This window comes from Haliotis rubra, unplaced genomic scaffold (assembly GCF_003918875.1).
Source record: "Haliotis rubra isolate DU_JTF1 unplaced genomic scaffold, ASM391887v1 Scf550, whole genome shotgun sequence".
NCBI classification, from domain to species: Eukaryota; Metazoa; Mollusca; class Gastropoda; order Lepetellida; family Haliotidae; genus Haliotis; species Haliotis rubra.
Genome location: NW_025767247.1, coordinates 211,891 through 237,531, shown reverse-complemented (window position 1 = coordinate 237,531; position 25,641 = coordinate 211,891). Strand labels below are relative to the sequence as shown.

The following is a 25,641-nucleotide window of genomic DNA, read 5'->3' as shown; positions in this document are numbered from 1 at the left end:
GGAACGCCATGAAAATCAGTAATTTCATGAAATCTCTTAAAATTTTAGGGAATACATGAAATCCCTGGGGGTCACAGTGATTTCACGAAATCACTGAATCTTTTAGGGATTACGTGAAATCCCTGGTTTCACCAGCTATTATATAGTCTCTGATTTCACACATTCCCTGTAACATATATAAGTCCATTTACGTGTCCAATGTATCATGTCCGTTGTCACGAGCCCACAGAAGCTGGGAGTCTACGCGTAAATTAAATACAAACTGAAGGATAAAATTGGTATCTCCCGATCCTTGTACCCTTACTTGTATAATTCGATTGAAATATCAACTCGAACCACACGCACCCATATTGGCGTGTAAGCTTACTACCGGTTAACCCAATCGAAAACGCCTTACTTAATCGCTCTCTAGCCTGGGAAACTAAAGAGGTTAACTTTCAACAAAATGGCGGAAAACGTGGATAAGATGCTCGTAGACGAAGATGGTTCCGATGTTGATGAGGAGGACATGGACCCTGAGGGAAAGTCAGACTCTGACAGTTCGGATAGTGGAAACGAGGAACAGCTTGAGCTGAAAATAAGCGAACTCCAGCAAAAGGTTTCACTCAGTCATTTACCTTCACGTAGTTTTACTAAACTGTAAACATGTGATATTATTATAAGAAAAATATGAACCATAAGAAAGAGAAAAATAATTTTTATGAATTTTTGTTGTCCATATTCTTCATATGAATAAACATATAAAAATGGCATCGTCAGGACAACCAGAACCCCTAACAAAACAGGAAAAAATGACAACCGTACATAAAATGTTCACTTTTGATGGGAATAAAAATATCTTTGCATGACAAATGTGTTCCAATCAATGCTGATTAGTGGGAACACAATTTAAGGTCATGGGTGTTCAAATGATTTTATAAATAGAAAAATATTGGAGAAAAGATAGGTGGAAATGCATGAAATTGTTCAAAAACATCCATTAATGGTCTCGCACTCAGTATGTCAACCACAAGGATACTGGATATCGGCGCTGTACAAATGTTTGTTTGTATGTATGTATGCATGTATGTATGTATGTATGCATGCATGTATGTGTGTATGCCTGTATGTCGGTATGTATGTGTGTGTGTGTGTGTGTGTATGTATGCATGCATGCATGCCTGTCTGTCTGTCTGTCTGTCTGTCTGTCTGTCTGTCTGTCTGTCTGTATGTATGTCTGTATGTATGTATGCATGTATGTAGTATGTCATTGTATATATTTCTAAAGCTTTACATGTGCATCAATCAAGTATTGAACTGGTGCCCTTTGATATTTTCATAATTCAAATGTTTTATTTCGATGGCTAGACTAAGAATTGATTCCGGGTTAGGGTTTGTTTCCTTAGCAGAAGCAAGATCTGAGGATTTATCATGTTTATGTGGAACTGGTGGGATAATTATCTTCTAATACCATTGCAAAACTAAATGTAAGTGATTTGTTTGAGTGGCATGCTAGAATGGCGACATTTTGGTATAGATTCTTATACTGTTGCTTGAAAACGGTATTGTGAAAATACGGTATTGTGCCATTGTGAAAATAAAGGAGTTGATCATCCATAAAGTTTGTCATCCCAATGCAAGTGCTATTTCGTTAGAAGTTAAACAGGCTATAAGCCCTACTCATGTGATTGCCAGATGTTTCTCGTTGTGACTGTACTGACACTCCAAACAACGGTTTCAGGTGACTGAGAATCCATACATCTACATCTCCACCTACAGCTGATCACAGTACTCTAAACACTGTGTTTCAGGTGACTGAGAATCCATACATCTACATCTCAACATACAGCTGATCACAGCACTCTAAACACTGTGTTTCAGGTGACTGAGAATCCATACATCTACATCTCAACATACAGCTGATCACAGCACTCTAAACACTGTGTTTCAGGTGACTGAGAATCCATACATCTACATCTCCACATACAGCTGATCACAGCACTCTAAACACTGTGTTTCAGGTGACTGAGAACCCATACATCTACATCTCCACCTACAGCTGATCACAGCACTCTAAACACTGTGTTTCAGGTGACTGAGAACCCATACATCTACATCTCCACATACAGCTGATCACAGCACTCTAAACACTGTGTTTCAGGTGACTGAGAACCCATACATCTACATCTCCACATACAGCTGATCACAGCACTCTAAACACTGTGTTTCAGGTGACTGAGAATCCATACATGTACGATCTTCACACTCAACTGATCACAGCGCTCCGACAGGCAGGGGAACTCGAACAGTTGCGGAAAGCCAGGGAGAAGATGAGCGAGATATTCCCCCTAAGTGAAGGTAGAAATGTGGCAGTTTTGGAGGGGATTAACCTTAATTTAACTGTCCTGAGGCAAATATATGTATCTGGTTCTCTGAGTGACCCTATGCTAGAGCCCTGTTGAATATCTGAGTTGGAACTGGACATTATGACTTAAAAATATAAACCCATGCTTGTTTAAAGTGAAGCTCAGTTCAAACTGGTCCTCAGCGAACCATACTTATCCTGACAGGCAACTATTATGATCAGTTGATATCAGTGAGCGACTGACTGAAAGTTGCTTTACGCTGCATCAGAGGTGATATCAGACTCGGTGATTTGACTGATGCATGTCCTTTCTTACAGAACTGTGGTTGGAGTGGCTGAGAGATGAGGTGCCTCTTGTCTCTACTGAGGGAGATCGTCTGAAGATGGAGGAACTATTCCAGCAAGCCACAAAAGACTACTTGTGTAGGTCATGAGTTGTATCATCTCTGTCAAGGAGCTGAAAATTGTTTGTGATTTCGGAGGGAAAGGGAGATATAGCAATAAGTATGAGTCAGGATAAGTATGAAATATCAAATTTTTCCTTATCCTGACTCATGATCTTTTGCTTATCTCCCTTTCCTCTTCGAATGGTAGTGGAACACTTGAATCCTTTGAAGTTCCCGAAGTGGACGTATAAATACACTCACCCACGAGTTACCTCCCTTTGCCTTTTCCCATGCAAACCAGTCATGTGATGTGCCTTACTTGTCAGTACGGGCGAGCACTGGAGTCCCGTATACGGCATCATACACTTTTTATTTAGACCTATTCTTCAAATTACGCTGTATATGGATTTGGCTATAACTACTATTTAGTATTTGTAAAATTTTGTAAAAAATTTATTAACTTTGAGTTTTAAATTCATCGTCATGTAACGTTGTTTACATTTCATGAAATCCTGCATTATTTGCAGGCACAGGTTATCCGTGGTGGATCCTCACCCCCAATGTCCTTGGTGAATAAATCCATGTTCCTCCAGCTTGCGCTGTAGTTATTGTATTGATTTATCAAATCTTCAATTAATCAATATTTGTCTTATACAGTCATCCCTCGCAATAACGCTCTTCGCGATACCGCGGATTCTGTTAAACCGCGGGGTAATCCATGGCTCCCATAAAAAACAGTTTCCCAGTGATCACACATATTCACGTCATCGAAAATAGCACATCAACAAATCCGCTGTTGAGCTCTGGTTAATCACGTAATAAATTAGTGAAATTCAGTGCGGATTGCAATTAACAGTGTTTATCGTATATATCCATTGCTTTTCAGATGCTTAAAACATGCAGGGTCTTTTTCAATAATAATTGATGAACAGCGAAACATCGTAATAACTTTATCATAAAGACATGTCGATTATCAGCCAAGTACTTACAACGTTTGCTATGATGCAACACACCGTGTAATTGCGCGGGTATACACCGCCATCCGAGAATGTATGATGTCAGAAAACACATTTTATTTGATTAAATTCAATCCCATTTTCATTCATTAAAACTGTTTACAATAACAACGGAGAAACCGTGAGTGAAATGGCATTACCTCATTCCATACAACACCCGCTTTCGTGCTTTGGCATCTTAGAAAAGAAATACACTTCGCCCTACCACCATGTATAGTGTAATAAAACACACTTTCGCCCTGAACTATTATAACGTTAAAGCACTCGGACGCAAGTGTCCTCGTGCTTTAACTATAATAGTTCAGGGCAAAAGTGTGTTTTATTACACTATACATGGTGGTAGAGCGAAGTGTATTTTTTAAATACATGGTGGTAGGGCGAAGTGTATTTCTTTTCTAAGATGCCAAATTTAATACTTTCTAAAGATAATTACGATTAATTGAAGGCAGAAAACAAATGACGGTGTCGGTGACCTAAATTAGGAATCCTCGCACAGGGCTAACTGGCGCGCTGTTCTATTGATGTGTCTGCCCCCTACGTTAAGACGAACATTACCAGAAAAAAACAAATGATAACAGTTTGATGACGGTTTACGTTCGGATTAAATATCTTCTCTGAATTATTTTAATTACATCTGTCATTAACGTAAACCATATGGTGCAATGTGAACGCTTGCATTTCTACTACCAGCGTAAGTTTAGATCAGTACATCCAGAGGAAGTTGAGTAGTCAGCGACATTCCACAATTGCATTGTGGGAATGTAAACATTACTTAACGTTTCCGTGTCGCTGAAAACTTGTGAGGCTTAAATGACACATTTTAACCGTCGTAAAACATAAACGTAATGTTTCCACCAGTGATGTTAGCTGGGTGAAGCAACAGCAAACCAAGAAATTGGATGCAACGGTGTAGTTTACTGTAGGAGGCCGTACGAGGCGATGACAACTGACATGCATCGTGACGTCGCTTACATTGTGACGTAATGTAAAATGGTTCGATTACGAGGGGGCACACTAGAATGGCGCAGTGACGGGAAAAATCAATCAATTGTTATGTCATCAAAAAACTATTCCTTTATTGTCTGATAATGTATTTTTTTTTTGATTGTTCTAACCGCTAGGCAGCTTAGAAACTTATACGATAGCAATATATAAGATCTCTGTTAGAATAACTGCTTGACATATCAATTATTCTGATAATGGAATAGAAATTCTTGGATGTTATATTTTCGGATCGTTTTTAAATGAATCACCGGTACATTGGACCAAAACATCGATGTGTGCCCAGCTGATTGCTATTTCCTGTTAGTTGAATAACAGGTAGCGTGACAGGAACAACAATTGAATTATCATGTCTTGTGATGTTTGATTGCAAGTTTCATGTACATACATCTATTTTTTATTTACAAAGTTCTGGGTTTTTTTCACCTCCAACAATACGATATAGTTTTGACTGGGCACAATACACGAAATAGCAGTTTTGTTATGTCCATGGAAAATACGATTTTACTTGGCCTTTGTTCCGCGTTATGTAATCGTTATTTATAACGCGGGTGTCTAATAACGCGGGGGGTCATCCTTGGACCCCAAGACCCGCGTTATGGCGAGGGATGCCTGTATCTATAGACGTGCATGGATCGGGTGAGAAAGTCACGATTGATAAAAACTGCAGATCAGCCTTCAAACCGTATATTGCATACAGGGGCAGTCTGCTGGTAAGGGGGTCAGGAAGAGATCGTCTACATATCAGTCGACTCCGTCTGAGACTAAGAAAAAGACGTCATCCTCTTCTACAACGCAGAAGAAGTCAGCTGTTACCAGACGGAGGGCAAATCTACATGTGCTAGTTCATCTATGCACCAGGAATCCTTCAACAAAGAGATTGTACCTCCTCGCGTACTAGACGTTTTTGACGGACGCCCTTTACTTCTACCTGAAGTATCCATGAGATCTGCGACTCAGTCGACCTCTACTACTACGAGATCGTCCTCTACTACAGTCACAGCAGGAAGCTGTTGACGTACTACCTCTTACTTCTCGGAGTGAAGTTGAGGCACATAACTCATCAGTGTTCGCGAACGCTTCATCTACATCTCAGCAGCGTCAACCTATGCAGAACTTCAGTGATGTCCATGATGGAACGTAGATTCCAGAAGGAATTGAAGGCTAAGAAAAGCCTCTCATCTACCGAAACCGTGTGCAAACCTAAGGATAGGTGCGAACCCACGGGCCTGCGCAAATCTACTCCTCTTGGATCTATACCTCAAGGCTACTTTGGAAAACGTACACCTTTACAAAGGTCTCCACAGTGGGACGACTCTGTCATCTTGGAGGATGATAGAGATGACTTACCTACTCTATCTACATCTGCGAACCCTCAATGTTCGAAAACGTACACCTTTACGAAGGTCCACGCAGTCGGACGACTGTCATCTTGGAGGATGATAGAGATGACTTACCTACTCTATCTACGTCTGCGAACCCTCAACGTTCGAGAACGTACACCTTTACGAAGGTCCACACAGTGGGCCGACTGTCATCTTGGAGGATGATAGAGATGACTTACTCTATCTACGTCTGCGAACCCTCAACGTTCGAGAACGTACACCTTTACGAAGGTCCACGCAGTCGGACGAATGTCATCTTGGAGGATGATAGAGATGACTTACCTACTCTATCTACGTCTGCGAACCCTCAACATTCGATAACGTACACCTTTACGAAGGTCCACGCAGTCGGACGACTGTCATCTTGGAGGATGATAGAGATGACTTACCTACTCTATCTACATCTTCGAACCCTCAATGTTCGAGAACGTACACCTTTACGAAGGTCCACACAGTGGGACGACTGTCACCTTGGAGGATGATAGAGATGACTTACCTACTCTATCTACGTCTGCGAACCCTCAAAGTTCGAGAACATTGAAGGATCCTGCTCCTACACCTAGTCTCTCTAGATCGAGATCTCATATTTCGCACAGACGATCGCGAAGCTACTCACCTCAAGCTAGAGGTTCGCAAAACGTTCGCGCAGAGAAAGCTCACCTCACAAGGTTCGCGAAGCGATGTATCCACAGATAGAGGTTCGCGGACAGAACACTTTCAAGATAGACGTTCGCATAGGGAGGAATCTTCAGATAGAGGTTCGCGAAACGAGGATGAAGGTTCGAGAAGGGAAACAGGTTTGCAGATGGATGAACTGTGAGACTTAGCTCTAATAATCAGGAGACTTTGGTCTTGCAAACGGACCTCGTCTTCCCAGACTCATAAGTTACAGCATGGATTGCTAATGCACAGCTTTGAGAAAGCTACAGACATCTACAAGGTTCGAGAACTCTCAGATCTACAGGCAGATAACAGCAACGTAGACATCTACAGGGTTTGCAAACCCTAGGGTTAACAAACCCTTACATCAACAGGCAGGATGTTGACGTCGACTCTATTACCATACGGCTGAATAAAACGAAGCAATGATTGAAACGGATACTGGGGTCTTATACCGGGTAGCAGATGGCCTGCGGATATTGTATTTCACTCACTCACTCCAACCCAACAGAGATGTACTGCATATACGCTGATGACTTCGACTCCAATATGATATCACTTATGAAGCCAATATCTCAAGAACCTTAAGAGGACCTTTGGAAAGGGCTTAAGGTTAACATCGCCTTCAAGAATACTTGAATGGACGTACAGATGATCGTATTAACACTCGTCACTCAGCGTGGGGATTAGGTATTATATCCTATCAACTAGATCCATACAGACATACGTCTCGACAGCCTCCTTCGTCCTGCTTGGAATAAGTGATTCATATCACTAAACAAGATTTACACTTGGAGCAACCCTTAGTCAGGAGGCTTATATGAACGGCATAGGATTACGCACGCTTTTACTCACAGATTTTATGGAGGCCAACTAGCTACAACACTGGTGACGTCATGCTTGAAGCTGATTGGTCCACGTCAGACAACACCTCCCACTGACAGAGCAGGCTCCAGCATGTTTTCTCATTGTAAACAAACCCGTGGTACGGGGGAATACCTCATCGACAGCCTTGGAAACAGTATACAACTACGGCCTGTTATCATCATGGAAATCTAATAGATGTCTAGCCTTGACAGCAGGATAAACGATGTTTAATTTTTCCTTATCCTGACTCATGATCTTTGCTTATTTCCCTTTCCCTTTCGAATGGTAGTGGAACACTTGAATCCCTTGAAGTTCCCGAAGCGGACGTACAATACTCACCCACGAGTTACCTCCCTTCCTCTTTCCCGCGCAAACATACCATGTGATGTGCCCAGACTTGTCACTCTCTCCCTTTTCGCCCAAGCGGATGGTTGGGCGAGCACTGGAGTCCTGTATACGGCAATTTTATCGTTTCTATTTAGGCCTATTCTTCTAAATTAAGCTGTGTATGGTTTTGGATATAATTATTATGTAGTATTTGTACAAATTTGTTGGAATTTATTGACTTTGAGTTGTGTTTTCATCGTGTTGTAAACTTGTTTACAATTCATTCAATCTTGCTGTGTGTGTAGGCACAGGTTTTCTCTGGCTGATCCTCACCCCCAATGTCCATCGTGTACAGATCCATGTTCATCCACCTTGCGCTGTATCTACTGTATTGATTTAACTGACTTACAATTTAATCAATATTTGTCTTATGTTTATAGACGTGCCATGGATCAGGTGAAAAAAACATCTTCAGTCACATGTGATAAATCTGGAGATCAGCCCAAAAACCGTATGTTGCTCACTGCTGATGTTCATAATAGTGATATGTTGCCTAGTACGTTACAGGGCCAGTCTTCGTCAAAGGGGTCTAAGAAAAGGTTGTCTACCTCGCAACCTACGCCGTCCCAGTCTAAGAAGAAGACGGTGTCCTCCTCTACTATGTAGAGAAAGTCTACGAGTACTAGATCTGAGGGCAAATCTACACGTGCTTCCGCTACTACGCAGAGATCTTTCAACGATGAGATCGTACCACCTAATGAGAAAGACGTGTTTGACGACCCCCCTATACTACTACCTGAGGTATCGATGACATCTATGACGCAGTCGATGTCAACTACTACAAGATCATCACCTATGAATATCACAGCAGGCCAGCTGTCTGACATAAGACCTCTTACTTCGAGGACAGAAGTTGAGACACGGAAAACAGCATCGCAGCAGATTCAACAGATCTTCGACCCGGGGGAGTTCATGACGCAGTTCACCAACAAGATTATGGCTATAATGGAGCAGAGATTCCAGCAAGAATCAAGGAAGACCCTCCAGTCTACCGTCACCGTGCGCAAACCCACAGGCCTGCGCGAATCTACACCCATCAGAGCTACACCTGCAGTTGACGTTGGCGAACGCACTCCTCCGTGAAGGGCTCCACAACCGGACGACTCCGTCATACTACGAGATAGTCAAGATGATACGCTGTCCACGTTCGCGAACCCCCAAGGTTCACGAACATCTAAGAAACCTGCCTCTACGTCTAGCCGATCCAGGTCAAGATCACCTCGCGAAGAGGAGATTTCAGAGAGAGACGTTCGCGAAGAGAACGCTCCTACGATAGACGTTCGCACAGGGAGGAATCTTCAGCTGCAGGTTCGCGAACCCAGTATGAAGGTTCGCGAAGGGATACAGGCTCACACAGAGATACGTCAATAAGACACAGCTCATTGACTCAAGACACAACGGACCCCGTCTTCTCGGACTCTGAAGTAACGGCTTGGATTGCTAGCGGGTTGAGCCTGGAGTCTCCCTCTAAAGATAGGAACGAAGTTTACATCTACATGATGAAGGATGATGACTTCGACTCCGTCACAATCCCACCGATCAAGCCTATATCCAGCGTACGGGACAACCTTCGCACAGCCTTCGCGGAGGCTTCCAAGTACCAGATGCAGCAACTACCATCTTTTAATAAGAGGAAATTCCCCCTACATCATATGGAACCATTTGTGAAGGCGCCGGAGTGGGACGACAACATCAAGTTGGTAAACGACGCCAGGAGTAAGGTGTATAAGGTAGATAATAAGAAGCTATCATAACTGGATACAGCTTCTATAAGAACTTTCTTCGGACTAGCAAGATCTAGAGCCATCAACGAAGCGTTGATACAGAAATTCCAAGATTCCACCACGGAAGAGGATAAGATGACCTACTCGGCCCTCGTCACACAAAAGAAGGATCAGTTCTTTTTGTCGGACCACCTCACATCGATTTCGACGGAAATCACCTTAATACGCAGACAGGGTCTACTGGCGTCCTGCTCCTGGAATGACAGATTTACGCAGCCACTACTACAAGCTCCGTGGGAGGCGCCTACCATCTTTGGAGGTCTATTTGACGATGCAGCTAAACAAGCTACACAAGACTCCAGAGAGGTGAGACCATAGACACCTTGGCCAACCTCATCCGCCATACATCCCAGACATACATCCCAGACATACAACAACAAGTCTAAGTACGCTGGAATACAGAGAGCTGGAGAAATACTCCAGCTCCACAGGCGGGAAGGACTGTTTTTGTCGCCCTTCGGGCAACTACAGAGGAAGCTCAGGAAGAGGCCCAGCCCCAGAGCTTCCAGAGGTACCAGACGCTAATGCCAGAGTTCGGAACGACTGGAGTCCAGCCGTTCCTGTTAAACTATCGACAGTGGGTGGATTTCTACAAGGGTACTGGAAGAATTGGGGAATTCTAGGAGACAACTACACCTCTCAGATACTAAGAGAAGGATACAAAGTACAACTAAAAGCTGCTCCTCCGCTAACCCTCAGCCTGATGGTCTTCAAGTACGCAGAGGAACAGGCAGACAGACTACAAGAAGCCATCAACGCACTACTCTCGAAAGATGCGGTAGAGATAATGGACCAGAATCATCTCACCCCAGGCTTCTATTCCCCAATTTTTCTAGTACCAAAGAAGAACTCCTTGGAGAAGTTCAGACTGATTTACAACATGCGCAAATTCAACAGAGACTACTTACTGAAACCAGAGAGGTTCAGCATGATCCACCTACCTCAACTGAAACAACTCGTCTGTCCAGCAGATTACATGGCCAGCATAGACTTACAGGATGCGTACCTGCACATCCTGATACATCAAGAATCAAGAAAATATCTACGATTCCTGTTCAGAGGGCAACACTCCCAATGGAGCATGCTACCGTTTGGAATATCTTCGGCCCCGTGGCTATTCACACGAATAACCAAGCCTATAGTCGCATACCTTCATCAACGAGGTCTTCGCAATGCCTTCTACTTGGACGACGGGATTCAGGTCCACCAAGATGCAAGTCTACACAGACTACAACTGAACTTCACGATCAAGTTGCTCACTCAACTACGATGGTTGGTGAACCTAAGGAAGTCAGAATTGGAACCAAAACAAGATCTACAATTCCTGGGGATAAGATTCATCACTACAGAGAATAAGAGATTCATCACTACAGACCCAGTCATCCCAGAGGATTGCTGGGTCAAAATACAAGCCATGATTCCGCCAGCAGTCACCTCTACGTTAACACTATGATCATGGCAAGTTCTACTCGGTCTACTAACCTCGGCGCAAGACTTGACGCACATAGGAAGGTTACAGCTAAGACCGCTACAACGGTTCCTCATAAAGCATCTGGACAGTGTCGACCCTATTCTGCTGAAAACCTCAAGAGGTATCTACTATGGTGGACACACAGGTCGATTGTCTGCGAAGGAGTCTATTTACAAGAGCCGGCCTTCGAGACACACCTCTACGCAGATGCCTCGTTGCAAGGATGGGGGGCGCATCTCAACGATCAAGTGGTGTCGGGGAAGTGGTCCCATACAGAACAAAAGCTCCAAATCAATCTACTAGAGATGAATGCAGTGATCAACGCCGTACAACTATGGTTGAGCTTGCTGAACAACAAGATGTTGATGATCCACACAGACAACTCCACAGATCCACAAGATCGCCAAACCTTTTGCAGCTCACATTCCAGTTGTTCCAGATCACACAGAAAGCAGACATCTGGATAAAGGTGTGTCACATACCCGGAGCCAAGAACGTACTGGCAGACGCTCTCTCAAGACCACTACACCCGTCACCTACGGAATGGATGCACCATCCAGAAGCGTTTCGGAACATAAGGGAAATAGGATTCCCTTCCATAGACCTGTTCGCCACGAGGTTCAACAAACAACTGCAGACGTTCGTCTCACCAGTTCCAGATCCTCAAGCCTGGGCAACAGATGCACTGAGCATGTCGTGGGGAAGGACTAAACGGCTACGCTTTTCCACCCCCGATACTACTGCCAAAAGTACTGGTCAAGATCAAACAGACACAGACGCTACAACTGACTTTGGTCGCGCCTTACTGGCCAGCAAGAGCATGGTTCCCAGATCTACTAGAAACCCTAGGAAGCCCAGTAATCAAGCTTCCAGATTGGCCGAACCTACTGATACATCCGCACACCAAGCAAGTCCACAGAAACCCAGCAGTGTTCCAGTTACACGTGTGTACCGTATCAAAATGTGTTTGAAGAAAAGAGGATACTCCGTCAGAGCAGCCAAAACAGTAACACTAGCGTTACGCAGATCAACTCGTAACCTATATGACAATAAATGGCTGAAGTTTGAAACTTACGCAAGGCGGAAAGGCTTCACAGCAATAATAGCTACGCATCCTCAAGTGGCGGAATATCTATGTCATCTGAGACAGACCAGACATCTGAAGGGTTCGACTCTATCAAATTAACCTCACTGCCATCAGTACAGTAATTACCATGAAAACAGGCATCAAGTTGACGAAAGTACCAGAATTACTCGCTCTACTGAGATCATTCAAGTTGGATGACCAACAAAAGAAATTCAGAGCTCCGGCCTGGGACCTGAATGTAATTCTGCATCATCTTCCCAGTGATGTCTACGAACCACTAGACCAGATCACGATCGAGCTACTAACACAGAAGACGCTGTTCCTGCTAGCGTTAGCCACTGCAGCTCGCATATCGGAAATACATGCGCTGGACTACAAAATAATACAGTTCATCTAGGACTTAGATGGGACTTTATTGCCAAGAACCAGCTACCTGGTCAACCAGATAGCAGTTCCACGTACCAGCGCTGTCTACAGTCCTTGGTCCACAGGATATAGAGGACTTATCCTTGTGTCCAGTCAGAGCCCTGAAGATATATCTTCAAAAGACTCAGACGAGGACACAAAACTTCAAGCGCCTGTTCATCCCATTATCAACAGAGTCTCAAGAACGACCATATCGTTCTGGATGAGAGCCGTTATATTGAGAGCCTATAAAGCAGCAGGACTAGAACCTCCTAGAGCTTCCAACCCACACGAAGTCAGAGCACTAGTGTCAACACTAGATCTGCATGGAAATTGCTCTATACCAACAATAAATGGAGGGCTGCTTTTTTAAGTCGGACACGGTGTTTGCCAACAACTACCTCCGAGACAAAGCCACTGAAGACGTCTCAGGCATTCAACAATTTGGGCCTCTCATTGTAGCACAGCAACTAGGCGCTGAGTTGGAAAATCTCACCCTTTATCACGTTGACTTGTTGATAACTTTTACTAAGGAAAAGTATTAGTTTGAAAGTCCATGCGCACAGTCTAGGACAGGCTAGCATGAGTGATTAAAGATCCTGTACGGGTAAATATCTTACCTCTACGTGAAGGGGTCGCAACTCATTTATGATAAAAATCTTATCATAATCTATGGGTTGTTTTAAGATATCTAGTAATAGGAAGATACTTTTTTATCGGTAGCCACATGAATCAACATGATTCAACTTGTCTGAGATTGAAGTAGGACAAGAAAGTGGTCCCCCCGAGTAACGGAAGTTGGAAGAATAGGATCACGGAAATGCCATTCGCAGTTCCCATTGAGGGGATACTGGACGTATCTAAGGACAGCTGTTGAATCCACAAAGTGGCTTGACCAACCACCAATCTGTCGGATTCTATAAGCAAAAGATCATGAGTCAGGATAAGGAGAAATATGTCATTTTTTAAGTAAAATTGATATTTTATGCTTATCCTGACTCATGATGAAGAAGCCCTCACAGCCTCCCCATTGAAGACACTTGAGAATTCACAGCAGATCCAAGTGCATGGGCAGAAAATCAGGAGAGAGTGACAAGTAAGGCATGTCACATGACTGGTTTGCGCGGGAAAGGGCAAAGGGAGGTAACTCGTGGGTGAGTGTATTTATACGTCCCCTTCCGGAACTTCAAGGGATTCAAGTGTTCCACTACCATTCAAAGAGGAAAGGGAGATAAGCAAAAGATCATGAGTCAGGATAAGTATAAAATATCAATTTTACTTACAAAATTACATTTTTATCAAACAAATTACATTATATTGCAATAGTGGTGAGGGAGCTCATTGTTTACTGCAGAACAATCAACTGTTGCCATTGTTTACTGCAGAACAATCAACTGTTGCCATTGTTTACTGCAGAACAATCAACTGTTGCCATTGTTTACTGCAGAACAATCAACTGTTGCCATTGTTTACTGCAGAACAATCAACTTTTGCCATTGTTTACTGCAGAACAATCAACTGTTGCCATTGTTTACTGCAGAACAATCAACTTTTGCCATTGTTTACTGCAGAACAATCAACTTTTGCCATTGTGATTACATGGCCTGTGCAACTGGGTTGGGACTGAGCTTCAGTATGACTGTGTATCACAACTTGCTTCCAGAACATTGGGCGACAGTCTTGTTAAGAAAATCCTCTTCTTTCAACTACAGCCATCCCTGTTTGGTTGGAGTATGTCCAGTTTGCAATTGGTGGAATGGGAGCGGAGGATGGGGTTCAGAATGTCCGTGCCGTGTTTGAGAAGTCCATCACAGCAGCAGGCCTCCACACTAGTCAGGGAGCAAACATATGGGAGGCCTACAGAGAGTTTGAAAACGCTGTCCTTGCCGGACTCATGGTGAGATTATCAGCTATTTATGTGCTTGTCTGTCCTTGTGTGTAGACTGTTATCAGCTGTATATGTGCTGTGTGTAGACTGTTATCTACTGTATATGTGTTGTGTGTAGACTGTTACCAGCTGTATATGTGCTGTGTGTAGACTTATCAGCTGTATATGTGTTGTGTGTAGACTGTTATCAGCTGTATATGTGCTGTGTGTAGACTGTTATCAGCTGTATATGTGTTGTGTGTAGACTGTTATCAGCTGTATATGTGTTGTGTGTAGACTGTTATCAGATGTATGTGCTGTGTGTAGACTGTTATCAGCTGTATATGGGTTGTGTGTAGACTGTTATCAGCTGTATATGTGTTGTGTGTAGACTATTATCAGATGTATGTTGTGTGTAGACTGTTATCAGCTGTGTATGTGCTATGTGTAGACTGTTATCAGCTGTATATGTGCTGTGTGTAGACTATTATCTACTGTATATGTGCTGTGTGTAGACTGTTATCAGATGTGTATGTGCTGTGTGTAGAGAGTGTTAGTTTGTTCAGGTGTCCACAATATACTTCCACCCCTGTCACAGTCTGGAGTAAGATATGGAATGACTGGGTTTAGAGATGTTGGTACCATGGTAACAGCCAAGACAGTCCAACTTGCTGTGTTTATTGAGTATGTTTATAAATGTTGTTACCATGGTTACAGCCCCCGCCAGGAACAGTCCCAACCAAAGAGCAGGAAGAAGCCTTCACTGCCCAGAACAAACGGGTCCAGACTCTCTTCAGGAGACAGTTGGCTGTGCCCCTGTTAGGTACGTAACCATAGTGATCTCCATATTACTCAACTGTTCAGTGCCTGTGATTTGTCCGTGACTAAGATGCCTCTTTTGTGTCTCCATGTTCAGTCTGTTAAGACTGTACATGGGTGTGCATGTGGTACAAATATGACTGACTGAGATGCTGCACCTGTGTTATGACTGCCTGTGAGATGCTGTACCTTTGTTATGCCTGTCTGTGAGATGCTGCACCTGTGTAATGCCTGCCTGTGAGATGCTGCACCTGTGTTATGACTGCCTGTGAGATTCTGTACCTGTGTTATGACTGCCTGTGAGATGCTGCACCTGTGTTATGACTGCCTGTGAGATGCTGCACCTGTGTTTTGATTGCCTGTGAGATGCTGCACTTGTGTTATGACTGCCTGTGAGATGCTGCACCTGTGATATGACTGCCTGTGAGATGCTGCACCTGTGTTATGACTGCCTGTGAGATGCTGCACCTGTGTTATGCCTGTCTGTGAGATGCTGCACCTGTGTTATGACTGCCTGTGAGATGCTGCACCTGTGTAAAGCCTGCCTGTGAGATTCTGTACCTGTGTAAAGCCTGCCTGTGAGATGCTGCACCTGTGTTATGACTGCCTGTGAGATTCTGTACCTGTGTTATGACTGCCTGTGAGATTCTGCACCTGTGTTATGACTGCCTGTGAGATTCTGTACCTGTGTTATGACTGCCTGTGAGATTCTGTACCTGTGTTATGACTGCCTGTGAGATTCTGTACCTTTGTTATGACTGCCTGTGAGATGCTGCATCTGTGTTATGACTGCCTATGAGATTCTGTACCTGTGTTATGACTGCCTGTGAGATTCTGTACCTGTGTAATGCCTGCCTGTGAGATGCTGCACCTGTGTTATGACTGCCTGTGAGATTCTGTACCTGTGTTATGACTGCCTGTGAGATGCTGCACCTGTGTTATGACTGCTTGTGAGATTCTGTACCTGTGTTATGACTGCCTGTGAGATGCTGCACCTGTGTTATGACTGCCTGTGAGATTCTGCACCTGTGTAATGACTGCCTGTGAGATGCTGCACCTGTGTTATGACTGCCTGTGAGATTCTGTACCTGTGTTATGACTGCCTGTGAGATGCTGCTGCACCTGTGTTATGACTGCCTGTGAGATGCTGCACCTGTGTAATGACTGCCTGTGAGATTCTGTACCTTTGTTATGACTGCCTGTGAGATTCTGCATCTGTGTTATGACTGCCTGTGAGATGCTGCACCTGTGTTATGACTGCCTGTGAGATTCTGTACCTTTGTTATGACTGCCTGTGAGATGCTGCACCGTGTTATGACTGCCTGTGAGATGCTGCACCTGTGTTATGACTGCCTGTGAGATGCTGCACCTGTGATATGACTGCCTGTGAGATGCTGCACCTGTGTTATGACTGCCTGTGAGATGCTGCACCTGTGTTATGACTGCCTCTGAGATTCTAGAGCTCTAGTATGACTGTTGTGTTTAGAATGGTCTCACATCTGTGTCATATGTCCCTACATGAATAATAAGTGCATATATAATGCGCTAAACTCCATCCACTAGCTGAATACTCATAACGCTAGCAAACGTCCACTGGTATTTACAAAGTTTGTTATTGGTTTCAAGATTAGGCTGTGTTGAAAATTGGTTGAACAAGTAGGTCTTTAAAGTACTGTTGAAAATGCAGAGATTTTCATTTTGTTCAAGTCAACAGGCAGTTCATTCCACAATGTTACTGCTTTGAAGGAAAGGGATCTTTTCCCAAAGCATCTAAGCTTTGGTTTTGACACACAGAAGAGACAAAGATCTCCAGATGGAAGTTGCTGTGGTGGTTCATAGTGTTTTGTGAGTTCTGACAGATAGGCAGCAGCAGAATGGTGATAGCATTGATAAGCTAAGTACAGTATCTTGTACTCAGTTCTAGCTTCAACAGGAAGCCAGTGAAGCTGGAGTTATGTGGGAGGATTTCTTGCACCTCTGGAGTTGCTCGTTTGATATGTTGGCCAAGAGACTGTTGCAGTAATCCAGTCGCGATAGCACCAAAGAACACCAAAAATGCATCTGTATCATCTATCCCTACATCAATGTTGTGTCCTTGTAACACTTGTGGTATACCTGTGTTATGTCTTTGTAATGCCTGTGGTATACCTGTGTCATGTCTTGACTCCTGAGAGTTTCTAGGACTTGAGTCCTGCCCCACAACGAAGCACATGTGAGACATGTGGTCTCACCTTAGGCAAGTGAGTTTGTTCAAAATTGTCTCTGTTCACCCAGCTGGAAAATGGGTACCCGGTGGAAAAAAGTCATATGACTATAACCTTCTAGCGCCTAACAGGCAGCTTGGGTTATCCGGGGTAATAATGTGCTGTGCCTTGATTGTTAGCGCTATGAGCATACCTAGTGTGGAGTTTGGCGCAATATAAATGGACACATTATTATTATTATTATTATGTCTTTGTAATGCCTGTGGTATACCTGTGTCATGTCTTTGTAATGCCTGTGGTATACCTGTGTCATGTCTTTGTAATGCCTGTGTAACGTCTGTGTTACGCCTGTGTTACACCTGCATTATGTCTTTGTTTATGCCTGTGTTGCAGACATGGAGGAGACATTGCGAGAGTTCGAGGAATGGAGTGGGGTTCAGGCTGAGAGTGTGGTGAGGCAGGCCTACTCCAAGGCTGCTGAACAGCTGGACAGACTCAGGCCACTAGAAACAGCACTTGTGAGTAACTTCCTCTAGACAGCACTTGTGAGTAACTGCCTATAGACAGCACTTGTGAGTAACTTCCTCTAGACAGCACTTGTGAGTATCTTCCTCTAGACAGCACTTGTGAGTAACTGCCTCTAGACAGCACTTGTGAGTAACTTCCTCTAGACAGCACTTGTGAGTAACTGCCACTAGACAGCACTTGTGAGTAACTTCCTCTCGACAGCGCTTGTGAGTAACTGCCTCTAGACAGCACTTGTGAGTAACTTCCTCTAGACAGCACTTGTGAGTATCTTCCTCTAGACAGCACTTGTGAGTAACTGTCTTTAGACAGCACTTGTGAGTAACTTCCTCTAGACAGCACTTGTGAGTAACTGCCACTAGACAGCACTTGTGAGTAACTTCCTCTCTACAGCACTTGTGAGTAACTGCCACTAGACAGCACTTGTGAGTAACTTCCTCTCGACAGCACTTGTGAGTAACTGCCTATAGACAGCACTTGTGAGTAACTTCCTCTAGCCAGCACTTGTGAGTATCTTCCTCTAGACAGCACTTGTGAGTAACTTCCTCTAGACAGCACTTGTGAGTAACTTCCTCTAGACAGCACTTGTGAGTAACTTCCTCTAGACAGCACTTGTGAGTAACTTCCTCTAGACAGCACTTGTGAGTAACTTCCTCTAGACAGCACTTGTGAGTAACTTCCTCTAGACAGCACTTGTGAGTAACTGCCACTAGACAGCACTGGTGAGTAACTTCCTCTAGACAGCACTTGTGAGTAACTTCCTCTAGACAGCACTTGTGAGTAACTTCCTCTAGACAGCACTTGTGAGTAACTTCCTCTAGACAGCACTTGTGAGTAACTTCCTCTAGACAGCACTTGTGAGTAACTTCCTCTAGACAGCACTTGTGAGTAACTGCCACTAGACAGCACTTGTGAGTAACTTCCACTAGACAGCACTTGTGAGTAACTTCCTCTAGACAGCACTTGTGAGTAACTGCCACTAGACAGCACTTGTGAGTAACTGCCACTAGACAGCACTTGTGAGTAACTTCCTCTAGACAGCACTTGTGAGTAACTTCCTCTAGACAGCACTTGTGAGTAACTGCCACTAGAGACATACAGACACTGTTGTGTTGCAGTCAGATCTGAAAATAGACATACTATTTTTTCTTATCCTGACTCATGCTTATTTGCTTGTCTTCTTCTTCTGGTGAACCTAGTGGAACACTTGTATCTCCCAATTGAAGTTCCCTTCAATAAAAAATCACTCATTAGTACTCACCACGAGTTACCTCCCTTCTGCAAGCGCGGGAACGAGGGCGCCACCCAAGCCCATGTGCCTCACTCTCTCCTTCTTCGCCCAGTGAGCTGGACGTGAGAGCGCCTGTGTCTCCCAACACACTATATCCTTTATTTATATTTAGTTAGTTCCTCTTATACGTTAGTATAGAGGTATTACTAGTATATTTATTCAATTTGCATTGATTATTAATTGTGTTTCTGCTGTTTATTCACGCCGCTTAGCGTGATTGTTCAGTAGGCTACATTAATGAAAATTTGCACAGATTGTAAACTACGTTATTCTGATACCGATCCACATTTAAAATGCCCTAGTTGCATTACTCCATGTTCCTTTGATTCTCGTTGTAAATTGTGTATCAATTTACCAATCTCTGCCTTTGACAAATATTTATGTTCCGTTTATAGACGGAAGGCAGATAAATCTCGTAAAACAGATTTCAAACATGGCTAATAGATCGCAAATTAATGTTCCTTGTCAACTGTTGATTGAGGACACGCCACCAGCTGGTGGCATGCCTGAGTTTCCCTCGGCGGATAAGCGTGGGACGCAGTCCGCTATGTCCAAGAAGCGACCTGCATCTCAAGAGCTGCCGTCTTCTCAGTCCAAGTCGAGGAAACCAGCCGTATCATCTCATACACTCGTACACCAAGATCTACACCCTAATATTCTTTTCAGAAGAAGTCCTCCTTTGGGGTACATATAAGCATTAAAATGTCCATTTTAAATCCTACGACAGTTGTAACTATATTTTTAATAAAATATTTACAAAACAAAAAACTCGTTTTGTCTTGTGAGACCACCCCTACAGGGCCCCACCGGACCAACACAGCCAAGAGCAGGTAACTCTCGCCGTCTACCTCGTACCTCACTTTTCATGCTGTCGCTCTGTTGAATAGACGCGGCGTGGTGTTCGCTTCGAAGTTTGCTCTCCCACCGATAATGATGAGTGTAAAAGAGTCTCAATCTGTATGTATGGTTCCTTTCTCGCACGCACGGCGTTAGATGGACGCCATATGTGGATATTTTCATTCATCTTTTGTTGTAACTTTGCCGTGGTTCTCTGTTTTCCAGCCATGTGGCAGGCAAAATGGCGGACCGCCGCCGATCGTGGTTTCCTTTGCTATATGTTCTTGGTAGCTTGTAGTAGGGAGTTCATATATTATGTTTGCATATTATATGGTAGGCTTGCCTAAATTCTCTTTCTTTCAGCTTAATTTGTGGTAAGTCGTTGTTGAGTAATTTTGATAGTGTTCGCTTCAGATCACTCAACTTTACTCTATCACTAGTACACGCAGGGGTGGCTAGCCTTTTTCTGCTTTGCATTGTATGTTTAGTATTTAAATGGCTGTAGCTTGTAGCATTTATATATCGCCCGTATGGATTATTCTTGCTATTACTTGTGTTTATGTGTTTGCTGCTTCACAGTTCCTGCTAGTAACACTGGCGTGGTTCTGTTTGTTGCAGTTTAAGCCCTGTGCGTTGTGCCATGCACACTACCGCCACAGGATGGTTATAAAGTGTGCCTCCGTGTTTAGCCGAGGACGCCACGACGATCAAGGATGCTCATAATAAACGCCTTTGCGGCCAATATTCCTGTTACATTATGTTGTATTATGATACATATTTCATACGCTTACACACAACGTGGCTCATAGGCCGAGGTTGTGTTTTTTGTCTGGGTTTCTGCCACGCCAAGCAGCATTCTTTCCGACACGCAGATTTTATGTTTTTCACTAATCTGCTTCAGGCGGGGGATAATATTTGATTAAAGGTTTCTAAGGAAATCCCTTTATCGTTTCCCCCGCAAACAATGTTGCTGACTTAAATATGACTCAATTTGCTTCACTATTGCAGCAACATATTCTTCAACATAATGTCAATTCGATGATTGATAGCGCGATGTCCGGGCTCCGTAAGGAGCTCGGCTCGCAAAGTGTTGATCTCGAAGGTAAGTTCACCAGGTGTCGTCTGTGGTGAAATTCCCGCCCCGATTGACACGGTGCTGTCTGGGTTCCGCAAGGAGCTCAGCACGCCTGTCGCCGGGTGGATCGGACGCATCTGGGGGTTGGCTGCGCCCGAAGCTCTGGCTCGAGAACGCCTCCCAGGCAGCTTGATCCTGGCTTCGGCTCAGGTGATGGTGTGCCTTCGGCACCTTGTGGCGACCTAGCTTCGGGCTCAGGTTCGTCACGGGCGCCTGGCGCCGGCGATGCAGGTTTCGCCCTGCAGGTTTTGCCCTGGTGCCCTGACTGGCGGTCGCCTAGGCGCCGACCAGCTCGGGGACACCTCGGCGCCACGTGGTCAGTCGGGGTTGCCCGGAAACCTGTATATCGGCAGGTTCCTCTCGGCGCTCGGTCTGGGTTCCACTGAGCTGCCGATCACCTCGGCGCCCTAGGTCTACCTGTGTCCACCAGGGGCAACCTGCATTGCCAGGCTACTCCCTTGTGTCTCGACTGCAGATCGGACTAGCACCGACCTGGGCTTCGCCCCGGGTACGAGCAGATCCCCGGGCGCTGTTAGCTCAGGTCTCGCCTGATGTCTATCGATGCCCTGGCCAAGAGGCCGCTTGAGTGTGACGAGCGCCGATCACCTCTACCCGAGGTCTACCTGCGGCACACCAGGGGAGCCCTGCATTGTCAGGCCACTCCCATGTGTTGGGGATCGGGTTCAACTCGAACCGCCGACCGAAAGACTGACGCATACATACATGTGTATGTATGGGTATTTATATAGCTATAGGCTATGTTTGACTATACGCAGTGTGCTTTTGAGAGTACTTGGGAAACCTGATTTGTCAGGCTACTCCTACGTGTCTCGATCGGGTTCGGTCTAGAACAGCTGAGCTTCGCCTCTGCGGATTCTCTGAACCCGTTGGTAGCGCTGACCCAGGCTTCGCACTGGTAGGGCGCAGTTTCCGACTCGGTAGTTCAGGTCTCGCCCCGTAGTTCAGGTCTCGCCTGATGTCTATCGACGTATTGACCTAGATGCCATCGAGTGTGCCGGTGTGACTGTCACCTCGCCGCCCGAGGTCTGTCTGAGTGCTTGTGAAACCTTGATTGTCAGGCTTCTCACATGTGCCTCGAATCGGGTTCAGGCTCATACATAGTGGACAAGTCGATTTGAGCTTCGGCTCATTTCGCTACTTTGAACTTACCACTAAGTAGGTTCGTCCCTGAGGGCAAGTGCGAGATAGAATCGCGGCTGTGTTGCCTCAGGTGTTGTCCATGTCGACTACCCGAACCGTTGGAGTTCGCCTCCCGGAGGGAAGCCTGCTTCCAGCACGGCATCCGGGACAAGGCCTCACACTCTCCCTTAAGTCTGCCGTTCTTTCCCCTTCACAGCTCAACGCTGTATGCTCCACTCGGCGCATCTCTCAGCGCTGCTGAGGGAGCTGGTGGAAAGGGGAGAGAGCGCCGGTGGAATTTTTTCGTCGGCGACTCTGGGCGGCATCTGACGGGGGCAACTCTCATCTGGCTAGGGACTGCATTGTAGCTGTGCCAGTCAAATGATGAGGGCGGTTATGGGCATATACGCCCGGGACAGTTTCGAGGAATACGGAAGTCTGTTGAGCTTCTCGTTACTTCCTCAGGTGCCCAGGCATCGGCAAACGCTAAGCTGCCGACTGCTGGGGTTACTATATTCTGCCGCAAACACCGGGCGAGCGACACACTCCTGTGTCGGCTTCCCGGAGACGGCGACAATACTCGCGCTCCAGATCCAGTCTTTGCTGGGCTAGGCAACCAGTGTGGTGGTTTCCAATGGTCAGGAATATGTGGGGTTTGACTCCACTTATTTCATAGTTGCCATTACTTAACGGAATGTTCAGACCCATTCTCATCTGAGAGTGAACAAGTTTATAGAGGTACTGTCCTTCAAGATGGAGACACCGCGCCGGGTGATCTCATCTGCCGAGACAGGGGATTGGCGCGACGCCAATCGACCTCGAGGTCGCGTACCTCCTTGTTCCATTGCACCCTGATTTCAAGATTTACCTTCGGTTTCTTGTTTGACGGACGTGCTACCAGTTTCGTGTGCTCTCCTTAGGCTACATTACGGTGCCAAGGGTGTTCACCAAATTGAGGTTTATTACAGCTCAGATAGCCAGATCGCAGTGCCGGTGTTGTCACCCGTACATAGGCTTACTGACTCATCGTGGTTTCAGATAACTGTTGAGTCTGGGGACCACACGATCAGTTACGAAACTGGGCGGAATTGTCAACCTCACGCAGTCAGATGGACAGACGCCAGGCGTCTCCGAGGGTCCCCACCCTGGAGACACCGCCGCTCTCAGTCCAGCCAGATACATCCCTACCGGGTTAGGGCGATGTTCTGGGTGACCTGCAGCCTCTTGAGACGAAGTCACAACCTGCACATCAATGTGCTGGAATTGACAGCAGTCAGGTTGGTGTTCGATCCCGCACGCCGGGATTCGAATTACCTCTTCGGCCAGACATTCTCACTCTGCACGGGGCGCCACACCCGAATCCTCGGATTCACTGGGTGGCTTGGCCTCTGTCGGGTATAACACACGGAATTCCTGCAACCGTTGCAGACACAATTCTGCCTGGGATTCGACACCCGTTCAGTGTGTTGATAGGTGGGGCGCGCTGGTGTGCAGATAGGGGGATTTCATAATCCCTATTCTGCGGACTTAGTTCGGATATTGGAGTTACTATAACCTCCATGGCTATTTCCACGTTTCACACCTCGTTCGATGGTGCTCTGCCTAGGCAGCATCCTCTCGTACATCGCGTCGTAGCTGGCATGAACAGGGTTCGACCGCCTCGTCGGCGACCCCAGCCCACCTTAAAATTGCCACTTATTCACAATTGGCTGTCTGACCCTAATTTTTCAAGTATATCGTCTCTCTCACTTCACTTGTTGACGTGGAAGACGACTTTACTTGTTGTGGTGAACTCTGGTAGAAGGGTCGGGTACATCCATGCGATTCCCACTGACCCGACACTGACAGTATTTTATACTGATCATGTCCGTATTCGACTCCCGGATACCTACCACTCTCAGTGCGATATTGCTTTCCACGTGACTGCTCATATCGCGACTTCCACCCCCTTTACCCAGCCTTCCGCGACCGGGACCAATCTTTCGATTGCTCACCCGTGCCTGTCACGAAACGAACGAACAAAAGGGATCCGTGACGGGTACCCATGTGTGCTGTTTGGTGGCGGGAAGACTGGGGAGTCTGCTAGCAAGCGCGACTTTATCTCGTTGGCTTGTTTCCGTAATTGTATGGTTACAATGATACGGTTTACCTCCCCGAGGGTTGAAGGCAGACTGGGTAGGGCAGATGCCGCTTTGTTGACAATACACAGCGGCACTGCTCAATGAAGAGATCGGTTCTGTCGCTCTTTGGAGCCAGCAGAACGCCTTCATTCGCCATTACCAACTTGACACGCATTCTAAGGATCGTGTGCTCGGTTCGGTCTTTCGGTTCTCTCCAGTGGAGAGTGACCTGCCACCCTGACCAAGTTAGTAACTGGTCATTGATATCGGTTCTGTGTTCAATGTCGATATATTTCATATCACTACATCGCATTAGCCTTACCATCCTTTTCGGGTTGGGTCGGGTTTGGTGTACATACGTCCCTTACGTCCCTTCGAGAGGGCGAGGTCCGCTTTGAACGCTTTAACCAGTCATATGCTATTAACCCGCCTTCGCGACGAATTGGGTGCGAACCCCCACGGGCACTGTTTGGTATGCCTCTCTTCGAGCCGCATGTCACGTGACCAGGTTAGTGTAATGCTGAGCCAACATATGTTCGGCTACGCTTTTAAGCTATTCAGGGGATTTTTGTACGCTTACAGTTTTTCCCTCTTCCGAGCCTTCGGTATTTGGGAGTCTGTGTTAATCAGCTTTGTGGGATGGTGGCCTACACTTACCCTCCTCACGCCGAGAGTGTTTGGTGGTGGTGTTTTCACTGCACAATGCATGGCGTTTGTACTGCTCGATTTCAGAAAGTTTTAGCGAGGCTAATAATTTCTCTGGGTTTTATCGAGGTCCCGCTAGCCCTCTTCCAAACAGGGCTGCATTCGAGCATTAAGTTGCAGTACTTATTAGCCTCGACTCCTGGGTTATTGGCTTTGTAGCGTTTAAATTTTTACGCTTCCCTACCCTTATACCTCTCGCCACGA

At 45.4% G+C, this 25,641-nt stretch overlaps 1 protein-coding gene across 2 annotated transcripts in view; it reads left to right on the top strand.

The window, feature by feature from the left end:
* The first annotated feature begins 439 nt into the window (after positions 1-439).
* The window catches only part of LOC124253749 (squamous cell carcinoma antigen recognized by T-cells 3-like), a 116,377-nt gene continuing 91,175 nt past the window's right edge, over positions 440-25,641 (top strand). For both annotated transcript variants that reach the window (XM_046687574.1, XM_046687575.1), the window contains exons 1-6: positions 440-598; positions 2,211-2,337; positions 2,663-2,767; positions 14,507-14,691; positions 15,379-15,484; positions 18,078-18,202. In XM_046687574.1, the coding sequence (XP_046543530.1) occupies positions 446-598; positions 2,211-2,337; positions 2,663-2,767; positions 14,507-14,691; positions 15,379-15,484; positions 18,078-18,202 (801 nt within the window). In that variant the 5' untranslated portion in view covers positions 440-445. The remainder of the gene's footprint in view (positions 599-2,210; positions 2,338-2,662; positions 2,768-14,506; positions 14,692-15,378; positions 15,485-18,077; positions 18,203-25,641) is intronic.